We start from the raw sequence: 11,585 nt of genomic DNA, 5'->3' as shown, positions 1-11,585 counted from the left end.
GAGCTGAGTTCTTGCAAGCTGACGTAATCTCTGAAAATCAACAATGTTTTGAGTCAGTCAGGAAACAGGCACATCTCTTAAAGATGTATACTTTTAAGGGGCACCAAGCATTCAGAATGGAAAATTCAAAAAACATATAAAAAGCTTATGGTAACTCAATCATGGTTAGACTGGAAACAAATACTTTACCTTGGAAAGAGAAATTCTAACTTTGTGCAACAGTCTCCCATTGATCCAGTTTCACAACCTCTACTCTCCCTGCATGTGGATGCTTGCTAACTTCCTATCCACAGCTGTGGTTCTTTAGTTAATCACCAACATGACATATCTGGCGTGTACTGGACATTTGTAAGTCCTTCATAATCCTTGTTTAAAAAACATATTTTTATCCTCAAATGATCTCCTCTAAACTTTATTTTCTGTTGACAGAGGTTTCTGTCCTGCCTGGTCCTGCAGCCGTTCAGTTCCAAAGAAACACACAGAGGCTTATATTAATTATAAACTGGTTGACCTATTAGCTCAGGTTGTCTTATTAACTTTCATATCTTACATATTAACCCATAATTGTTGTCTGTGTTAGCCACTTGGCTTGGTACCTTTTATCATTCTCATCTTGCTTCCTCTATGTCTAGGTGACAACTGCAGACTGACTTTTCCTTTTCCCAGAATTCTTCAGTTCTGGTCGCCCCACCTATACTTCCTGCCTGGCTGCTGGCCAATCAGCATTTTATTAAACCTATACAAGTGATCAATCTTTACAGGGTATAAGACCATTGTTCCACAGTAATTTCTACTCCCTTTAAAACTTATCCCCCTAATATTAATATAGTTTTCAAGTTGTGGCAAATATTTTTAATCAGTAATCTTTCTCAAATTCTTCATTTTCTTTCCCTTCTTGATATCATCACTCAGGCTCCCATTGTTCCATTCCTATGGATTTTGATAATTTCTATTCTGGCTGACCTTATCTGTCATTTTTCTCTTCTTTCAACTATGGTTATACATACATCCTCCTAGTGTTTTTCTTCCTAAGTACTAAGAACTTCCTATGTTCTCTTTTCTTTAATTTTTTATTATATTTTACTTATTTAGTATGTGTGTATGTGCATGTGTATATGTGCAGTCTTATATATGCATTTCATGATACATAAGTGAGTGGCCTTTTCCAACAGAAGATTAGAAAACAAAATGCAAGGTTGATTTCTTTCCTTCCACCATACAGGTTTCTGAAGTCAAACTTAAGTCCTGGGGCTCAGCAGCACTGAGCCATCTTGCTGATCTCCTTCCCCATTTTCTCCTATGTCTTTTAATACTTCTGCACCTGATCATGGGGGAGTTTATAGATGGCAAGAGAAAAGTAATACAGATTTGAAAAATTTGAATGTTTTCTGATATATTTTTCATGTCCTTCATTTGCAGACCAGTCATAGATTCCCACAAATCTTTCCCACGGTGGGTAATCATCCTTGGTGTGCTTGGCGTGCTGGCCGTCCTTGGAGTAACTATTGGACTCTTAGTTCACTTTCTGGCAGTAGGTTGGTATACAGTTGTATTAATTTCTTTTTGCTGTGATTTTATTTCAATTTCTGTAAGATACAAAGAAGTAATTGCAACCCATGAATAATCTCCATCTATAGCAGCAATGGGGACTGGTGTGGAAGGAACTTCTGTATATGTGTGGCTTTTATTGTTTAGTGAATAAAGAAGCTGCCTTGGCCTGTGATAGGGCAGAGTAGAGATAGGCAGGGAAAGCTAAACTGAATGCTGGGAAAAAGAGGGTGGAGTCACAGAGAAGCCAGGAAACTGCCAAGCCACCAGTCAGAACCCTGCCAGTAGGCCACAGTTTTTTGGTAAAATATAAAATAATAGAAATGGGTTGTGGGGAGCCCCATGTTGGTGCCAATTTGTAGTTAGCAGCTGCTTGTTTGTTCCCAGCTGCCCAGACCACAAAATAATCACACAGAAACTATATTATTTGCAATAATGTTTGGTCAATAGCTTAAGTGCATTTCTAGCTAGCTCTTACATCTAGAATCAATCTATTTTCATTATTTTATATTTTACTATGAGGCTTGTGGCCTACTAGCAAGGTTCTGGGTGGCAGTTTGAGTCTTTCTCCTCTGGCGGTTCCATGGCATCTCTGAGACTCTGCCTTCTTTCTCCCAGCATTCAGTTTAGTTTTCCCCGCCTAGCTCTACTCTGTCCTATCACAGGCCAAGGCAGCTTCTTTATTCATTAATCAATAAAAGCAACACATATACAGAAGGACTTCCCACACCAGGGGACCTTGGATCCTACAAGAAAGCATCTCTAGCATTTTCAAATGTTGTACTACAGAAACACTTCACATACACATAGGTACAAGAATGAATATAAATTTAGACACAGATGAGCAGATGACTGATAAACAAGCAAAAAATTATTTTATATGTGGTATATTTATGTTCCTTTGTAATTAAAGTATTATGGCATGTGAAGAAGAAAATTCAAGAGATATTGACATTTCAGCTACTTGTTTATTTAAAAAGGTAATATAGAAATTCTTCTAAATAAATTAAAACATTATGCATTTTTTATTAAAATAGAATTATATAACTTTACCCCTTCCCTTTCCACCCTTTAACCTCTCCTAGTCAGCTTTTCTCTAGCCCTTCCCATGTACCCTACTTTGATAGCCTCTTTTCTTTGATTATTATTGTTGTATACACGTGTGTGTGTGTGTACATAAATATATAAACACAACCTGCTGAGTCTATTTTTGTTGGTGGTATGTATATGGTTTCAGGATTGACCTTTGTATATTGAATAAACAACAAAAGAATTTAACCTTGGAAAGGCTAATTTTCCTTCTCCAGCTGTCATTATTTATGCTGCCTAGAGATGGAGGTCCATAAACTTTCTCCTCAATTAATATGTTCATTGATGCTGCCATTGTTCCAGTCTTGTTTATGCAGCCATTTTTCCTTTTATTGCAAATAAATCTTTCATACAATATATTCTGTTTATATTAAAAGAAATAGACATCTAATGAATACTAATAAAATGCAATAAATAAATAAATAAACAAGAAAAAGAGCCAAAGAAAAAGCAAAAAATAATATAGACAGATGCAGAGACACACATGCTCACACACAGAACCAGAAGTCATAATGTCTATATAAAGGCTCTGTAAGATTAAAAAGACTTAAACCTCGACTTAACACTGTGAGACAAGAAGTGTCCAAAGATGCTATTGAGTTCATTTTGTGTTTGCCATCTACCCCTGGGCATGAGCCTGCCCTTAAGAGTGCTGTTTCCCCAGTGATATTCCTGTGGAGAAAACTAAATTTTCATTTGCAAGTAATTATCAACTGGAGACAGCTTCTGGGTTAATGATGGAAGCAAGTGTCTGCTTCTCCTTACAGCTCTAGGACTCCATTGGATGTAGACCGGTGAAGATAAAATATGTGGTCATTCCTAAGACTGTTTCACAGCAAACTCTCTGATATTCTGGGCCTTACAACCTTTTCATACCCTATTCCATGATATTCTCTGAGGCATAGACTCAGAAACTCTGATGTAGATATATACATTCAGGCTGACCTTTCCATGGTCTGCTGATCTCTTCATTGTACTCAACTGTAGTTTTCTGTGATGGTTTCCATTTTTTGTAAAGAGATATTCTTTGATGGGGGCATCATAGCTATGCCTGTTTGATATCTGTAATTGCCTGTGTTGTATACTGTGTTCTATCTTAAGATTTGGAGCCAAGTACTGCAGATGAGAGAGAACATGTTACCTTTGTTCTTCTAGATCTGTCTGGGCTCCTTCACTCAATATATTTCCTAGCTCTATCCCTTTATCTGAACATTTCACAATCTCATTTTTTTTTTAACTGATAGCTGAATAGTATGCCACTGTGCACATACACCATGTTTTCATTATCCTTCCATCTGGGGGAGGTCAGTTAGGATTTTTTCCATTTCCTAGCTATTGTGAATACAGTGGTGGACACTGCTGAGCAAGTTCCTGTGGAGTAGGATGCCGAGTCCTTTGGGCATGTGCCAAGGAGTGGTCAAGCTTAGGCCATGTGGTAGATTTATTTTTAGTTTTTTTGAGACTTTTCCTTACTGATTTCCAGAGCTGCTGGGCCAATTTGCATTCCCATAAACATGGAAATGGGGATTCCTTTTCCTTTACAGCTTCACCAGCGTTTGTTATCAGATATTTTGTTGCTCTTTACCATTCTTACTGGGAATTGTCTTTTTTAAAAGAGCAAATGTCTTTTGATTTTATCTATATAATATATAAGATAGGATGTATATTCATTAGATTGGTATTTATGAAAATTGAGGAAGGGAATATGACCTATTGATTATAGGCCTTCAATTCAGATGATTGAGTTTTTATTGTTGGCTTTTTTTTTTTTTTTTTTTTTGGTTTTTTCGAGACAGGGTTTCCCTGTGGTTTTGGAGCCTGTCCTGGAACTAGCTCTTGTAGACCAGGCTGGTCTCGAACTCACAGAGATCCGCCTGCCTCTGCCTCCCGAGTGCTGGGATTAAAGGCGTGCGCCACCACCGCCCGGCTTGTTGGCTTTTCTTAATAGATTTATAACATTATGCAAATTATATAATTACAGTAAGACTATATTTATTTTGAAAAATTAGTGTGTTTCTTAACATTTTTCTGTAATATCATCTGGTAGTAATACTTAATGAATGGTAACATTAAAAATCTATAATTTGACAACTGGTTATTCTAAACAAAGCAATTACTGTATATATTTCTTTTTGTTTCAATTAAGATGCTCTCTAGGGCTAGGGAATTGCTCAGTGGGTAAGAAAATTGCCTCCCATTATGAGTACTGGGGTTGAGACTCCAGAACCCAAAGAAAGCCAGATCCAGTAGTGCACATCTGTAATTATAGTACTCATGTAAAAAGATGGGAGGTGGATACAGGAGGATCCATGGAACCTTGCAGGTCAGGTAACTAGGCATACACAGTAGCAAGCAAGAAAGACCCTGTCTCAAACAACATAGAAGTAAGGACTGATATCTGAGGTTGTCCTCTGACTTTCACACATATACAGTGGCACTTATGTGTCCCAACTCACAGACAGAAACATGCACACACATACATCACACACACAAATCATTCATGTGTGCATGAAGACACAAATAATAAAAAAAATTATTCTTCTTTGTATTTTCTCTATCATCCATCTATTTATCTACATCTACCTATCTATCTGCTTTTTATTACTGTTTTAAAAAAAACACTTTCTACAATAAATATTTTAACTACTTAGTCGTGCCAGAAATATTCACAAAGGGCTCTCAATATCTAATGAACACAATGCATCTTGCTATTCAATCTGTGTCTTAATTTGAAGTACTTTTAATTTAAATACTTCTTGGATCATTTTTATCTCACAGAAAACAAGATCTACTACTATCGAGGTAGCTTTAAAGTGCTGAATATTCCATATGACAGAAATTATGAGAGGGAGACATCACCAGAAAGTAACTACCTCAGTAAAATCCTCGAGACTAAAGTAAGCTAGATTTTCTTGTATGTGATAAATGTTTGAAGTATAAACATAGTATTGAAATTTGATGTTTAACTCTATGTTTTTCTGAACAGATGGTTGATGCCTTTCAAAATTCTAACATTTACAGACAATATATCAACTCTCAGATAATCACATTGATGTAAGTAACTATCATTAATCATCAGAAAAGAGATAAAGCCATCATAATATTATACTTCAAGAGCTCCAGATAAAAAGAATCTAAAATCTTCTGATATGTCACAGTTATTGCCAACAATGATAAGTATCAACATACCTATTGGCATAATTGTTAAATATAAAGCCAATGCAAACATTGAGCTTATATGGTTGAGGTTATTAGGCTTAAGGGAATATATTGATGTTTAAATTACATTAGACTTACCCTTCTCATTTACTAAGTATTTGTATCAACAAACCATTAGATGGCCTCTAAGTCAAATGTTTGATCCAAAATTGTTGGTTTTATTAATGAGTATCAGAAATACAGATTTTATAATTCTTCATTTTCAAGTCTTTCTACCTGAAAACCAGTCAAACATTGCTTGAAGTGTTCTTAGGGCTCTTTTTATGTGGGGTAGAAGAAATCACACCTATATCAGGCTTTGATGTCGCAAAAGGCTTGCACACACCATTTAAAAATCAGTGTTCCCTACATGTGGGCTTAGAATAGCCAAGAGTAGCAAGGGGAGCACTGGGACAGGCACTGGACAACCTGTGCCCCGATTTTATAACTGAATAGCCCCAGAGCCATAAGAGACTCACATTACCATTTGAACCTCTCTGTCTAATGAAATATCAAGAGTAATAACTTTCCTGTCTTCATAATAATAGCTCTAATGTAAAGTAATAGAGATGACAAAACAATAAATATAACAACAAGTATCTGTGACATTGCACTAATCAATACATACTAGTTAATATCATTTTTTGTGGTTAGTCTGTGATATAGCTCTCCTCAAATCTGCTTGATGAAAAGTTCAGTTTGATGATGAAATAGAAATAAAAGTACTTTAATGTCCAGTTTTACATCAATTCTTCCATGAATGTTTCTTTAATCTTTTAAGTAAAAATCACATGTATTTCCTCTAGGTATCCATGGCTAAGATAAACCTTACTGTTTCTGCATCAGTTCTTACAGGCCTCTCCACATATGCCTTTTCTATCATAAAAGTCATAAAAATTCCTTGAGGGTAGGAACTGTTCCTTAGTCATCACTCAATGGAATTCAGCAGATTTGTGCATTTATAGCAATCGCTCAATAAATGATTGATGAGTACATTGATAAGTCTCAGTTCTTCTGTGATCATCTTTCCTTGGTATCTTAGTCTAGTACTGTTTCTGAAAGATATATAAAATTGCAAGTCACCAAAATGCATAGCACAGCTGTATATATTGAGTGGACACACACATGTTGGCATGTGGCAGACTGAAAACTTCACCTGAAGTTATGTGACTGCACCAATCCATAAAGAGGGGGCAAAAATCAAGATCGGAAACATTAGAGGAGGAGGTGTTGGTTTTAACACTGTATGAAAGCTTTAAATTCTTTCCAGTCCTGACAGCAACAGCGTGACAGCCAATATATGGCTGGTGTTCAAGGATCCCAGGTCAAACAAGGAAAACACAAGAAGGAGAATTGAAAGCATATTACATCAGATGCTGGAGAACCAATCAGGATCCTTGACTACAGATCCAGGGTCACTGAAGCTCATGGGTACGCTGATCTATTGGATGAGAGCAGTGTCACTGTATCATTTTGTGCCTAGGATATACTGTAAACACCAACTACAAAGTTGATCTTTAGTATAATTTTAAAGGCATGCCATTTTAGATCAGAGCGATTTTCAGTCTTTCATTCATTTCCTAGTAATGCTACAATTTGTAGTTGCTTAGAACAAGGAAGGTTGGCTTTTAGTTCTACAGTAGATACTAACACACTTAGCAAACATTTTGAGTGATGGTGTGTTTTGCTTTTATTTTCTTGATGTATGAAAATTAACATTAGATTTATAATTTGATTCCTTGTTTATTTTTAGAAGTTGTATTTATATACTGACATGAATCAGATTCACTTATGAAACTTACTCTTTTTGAAAAAGAAGATAGTCCCAATTTTTGACATTGGATGGTATAGACTATAGCTCCAGTTAATGAAAATATAATTTCCCAAATGGAATTCTGGATGCTGAATTACTGTTGGATCCCTCTGGTCTGTAGAACATGTTATCTCCATTGCCCAATTTAAATTTACTGTGGACTTTTTGCTCTATTTCAGAAATCAATAAGGTTGATGCTGAGAAGATTATCAACAACCGTAAGTTCAAATCCCTTTCCAGTTAAATATGAGGTAATCAAAACCACACAATCAACATCACAACAGGGTGCAACAGTATTTTACATGTTATAATAACTTATTCAATCTTTAGAACACATCTAAAGTAGGGTATGATTACAATTGTATCTTCGAGATGATGGTATTGAAGCACAAAGATTGCCTGGATTCACCCAACTTGTAAAAGTAGCTTGTAAATGTAAATTCATCCAGCCAGCAGTAGAGTCCCAAAATTAACCATGACCTTGCCTTCCACAACTTACGTATTTTCTAAGGATTAGTGTCACTATGTGAGACTCCTGGGGCTGCTGGTGATTCCTGTATGGATGATTCTCTTCCTATCCTGTGCTGGATGGTCACAGTATCACATATAAGCAAACCAGAAGAGCTGAAAACCCAGCTCACCTTCTGCATTGTCATCAGATTAATATCTTCCTGTCTTCAATGAAACCAAACCAATTTGTTCTGAAGGCTGTGGGAGACGACCAAGAATGTCAGCAACCTACGACAGAATCAAGGGAGGCTCCACTGCTCAGAAAGGAGAATGGCCATGGCAAGCGAGTCTCAGAGTGAATGGCAGACACTACTGTGGGGCATCACTGATTGGTGCAAGGTTCCTGCTGACAGCGGCTCATTGCCTTCAAAAGTAAGTTCATGGTGTTCTCTAATGCTGGGGAAACCCAAAAATCCCGACAGTCCTTATCTTAGGCAAACTGTCTTCGATCCTCACTGGTGTTCAGGTTTGAAAAACAGATTGCAAGTAAGCCTAACTCATTTTTACCTACTTTTACCAGTAAAAATAGGAAGAGTCGTCATATTTTTATGGATTTATATGCCATTCATTTATATATATTTTATTTTCTTTCACAAGACTTATTTCTCATCACTTTATACTTCAGATCCCAAAAGACTTGCAGTTGCTAAAATATCACATCGTATCTCTTTTCTCCCTCTACACATCACACAGCTAACCAAGTCTTTTGGTCATTTAGGCAAATATGAATGAGTCTAAAATACTATTTTCTCTAATATTAGAAATTTCCTTCCTCTTAATCATGCAGGTTTATATCCCCCAGTTTATTGATCTCATTTATTATGGGCATAAATATTAAGCATTTATAATTACCAGTGTGTGTGTACAACTTGCATTTAATTTAAATTTCTTTAAGGTAAGGACTATATCCCCATATCTAATGTGCTGTGAAGAGATTCAAGCAAGAAGTTTTAAAAATGAATTTTAAAAAATCAGATTATATGGGGCTTGAGAGGTGGATCAGCAGTTGAGAGCACTTGCTAAGGACCTGAGTTGCATCCACACGGTCACTCCCAATTGCCCATAGCTATAGTTGCAGGGGATCCAATAACCTCTTCTCATCTCCAAGGTTTCCAGGTATGTTTGTGGTACACAGACATACATATAAGCAAAATATTCATACACATCAAAACAAATCAGAAAAAATGAAAAAAAAAATCAGCCTGCATCATTGCAATGGGCTATAATGCAAGGAAATATTAATGCCATAAAACAAATTGAAGATATAAAATTTCTACTATATACTATAAAATATAGTATTTGTGTGATTTAAAAATAAATACAAAAATATGTGTTCTTTGTTTCCTTAGAACAAAAAGTCCAGAAAACTTAACCGTTAGCTTTGGCACTAAAGTGACTCCACCGTATATGGAGCATCACGTTCAAGAAGTTATTATCCATGAAAACTATGTTAAGGGGGAGCATCATGATGATATTGCAGTTGTCGTGCTCACTGAGAACGTCGTATTCAAGAACGACGTCCATCGGGTTTGCCTTCCGGAAGCCACGCAGATTTTCCCAGCGGGGGAAGGGGTCGTTGTTACAGGCTGGGGAGCACTTTCGCACAACGGTGAGTCCATGGCAGCACACAGCCCAAGATATAGGGGCAATGTGAGCATCTAACAATCTAAGCACAGCGTGTTAGGCAACCTTTTATCTCTGGATGCACAATCCCTTCAGGCCGTCTCTCAGGGAATATTACACAGGATCTTATAGGCCGCTTTGGTTTGAAACATTCAAAGGCGACCACTTTAGGAGTAGAAACTCTCTGTCCTGTAGAAACCAATAGAAACGTTTCTGGACCAATGATGTAAGAAGAAAAAAAATTGACAACAGTTGAAAGATGTTTCTAGTGAATATTTTGAATATTTTTTTGTTAGTTTGAGAGAGAAAAGTGTGAGTGTGTGCGCGTGCACGCGTGTGTGTTTATCCTAACCAAAGGCAAGTGTCCAGGTTGGTCAGGTCTTTGGCATCTGTTTGCTGACCATGTTGACCATGCTGGCTTCCTCTAGGTGAATCCCCATTGCTACTTCAGAAAGCATCTGTTAAAATTATTGACACAAACACTTGCAATGCTGAAGAAGCGTACAATGGCAGGATAGAGGACACAATGCTCTGTGCTGGTTACATGGAAGGCAATATCGACGCTTGCCAGGTAAGACTGGAAATTATTCACAAGGACAACATAATGTATAAACAACTGCTATCATGCTCTGAAGAGCATCATTATGGAGATCATTCCGTTCTTCATTTAGTTGTGCTTTGATAGCCCTGTTGGTGACCCTCGAAGTGATGGTTTCCTATAGGCAGCACAAGTTTATAAATGTTCAACAAACACTGGTGATAGATTTTCTCCGGGTTGAGTTCTGTCCTAGGTCCTTCACGACATTAACTTAATTCTCACTGTAAACTGTATAATGTAAGAATTGTTAGTCTCATTTCATAGATAAGGAAATAGAGGTAGAGGGACATTAAATACCCTATATTGTCACAAAGCTACTAGGTGGTGGAATTGTGCACAATTTTGGTTGTCCTAAATCACAATACATCCTCTTAACCACAGATCATAAAAAAACAAGTCTCAGAGATATTTAAATATTGTCAGGCCATCCCCAAATTACTCTTATTTTCTTATTTCCCTCATGGCTAGAGCCATGTTTTTTTTCAGATACAAAACTTTGAATTTCAAGCATACTCAAATGAATTTCCTAAAAACTTTCTCCAGAACAAGTTTGTAACTACTCAGATCATACTTTTAAATTTTTGTATTCACAAAAGTAAGGCAGAGAATACACTTTGATCAGTATTAATTGAGGTAAAGGGTGTATAGGGATTTATATTACAGGACTCTCCATGATCTTGATGATGAATCAGTAATTCACACTTCATCTAGAACATAGTTGTATATAGCTAAACTGTCTGAGACGAACCTGTCAAAATGATAAATGTTCTTTGCTTTATTTAGGGTGACTCTGGAGGACCACTAGTTCACCCCAATTCTCGAGATATTTGGTACCTTGTTGGGATAGTGAGCTGGGGACATGAATGTGGCAGAATCAACAAGCCAGGGGTCTATATGAAAGTGACTGCCTACCGTGACTGGATTGCCTCCAAGACTGGTATCTAGTAGGAAATCAGCTACTAGTACTGAAAGCAGAGCATTGTTGCCTGATACTTGCGACTATTATTTAATGTTCATGTCTCTATTTTTTCCATTTTGTGTCTTTGCATGTGTGTATATGAGTATGTGTGCTCGTGTCTTCATGTGCACACTCATGTATGTGTACTCAAGTTGATCTTAAGAACCATCCTAGTAATTTCACCGTATTCAGTGGGACAGGCTGTTGGTCAAACCAAGAGCTGTTAGATACACTCTGTCTTACTAGTG

General features: G+C 36.9%; 1 protein-coding gene across 1 annotated transcript; it reads left to right on the top strand.

The window, feature by feature from the left end:
• Positions 1–1,402: 1,402 nt before the first annotated feature.
• LOC130876364 (transmembrane protease serine 11B-like protein) lies at positions 1,403–11,324 on the top strand. The gene is made up of 9 exons (XM_057772879.1): positions 1,403–1,535; positions 5,416–5,534; positions 5,624–5,691; positions 7,106–7,266; positions 7,828–7,866; positions 8,356–8,530; positions 9,508–9,767; positions 10,210–10,352; positions 11,163–11,324. Exons 1-9 carry the CDS (start codon positions 1,403–1,405, stop codon positions 11,322–11,324), a joined length of 1,260 nt encoding a protein of 419 aa, XP_057628862.1.
• Positions 11,325–11,585: the final 261 nt, after the last annotated feature.

Source organism: Chionomys nivalis, chromosome 6 (genome assembly GCF_950005125.1).
Source record: "Chionomys nivalis chromosome 6, mChiNiv1.1, whole genome shotgun sequence".
Taxonomy (NCBI): Eukaryota; Metazoa; Chordata; class Mammalia; order Rodentia; family Cricetidae; genus Chionomys; species Chionomys nivalis.
The sequence above is the reverse complement of the archived record's forward strand: the minus strand, read 5'-3'. Positions and strand labels throughout refer to the sequence as shown.

Coding starts and splice junctions, on each gene's coding strand:
- LOC130876364 (XM_057772879.1), top strand. CDS start 1,403: ATGTCCTTCATTTGCAGACCAGTCATAGATTCCCACAAATCTTTCCCA. Junction 5,535..5,623: donor GTAAAATCCTCGAGACTAAA/GTAAGCTAGATT, acceptor TTTTCTGAACAG/ATGGTTGATGCCTTTCAAAA. Junction 9,768..10,209: donor GGGAGCACTTTCGCACAACG/GTGAGTCCATGG, acceptor GGCTTCCTCTAG/GTGAATCCCCATTGCTACTT.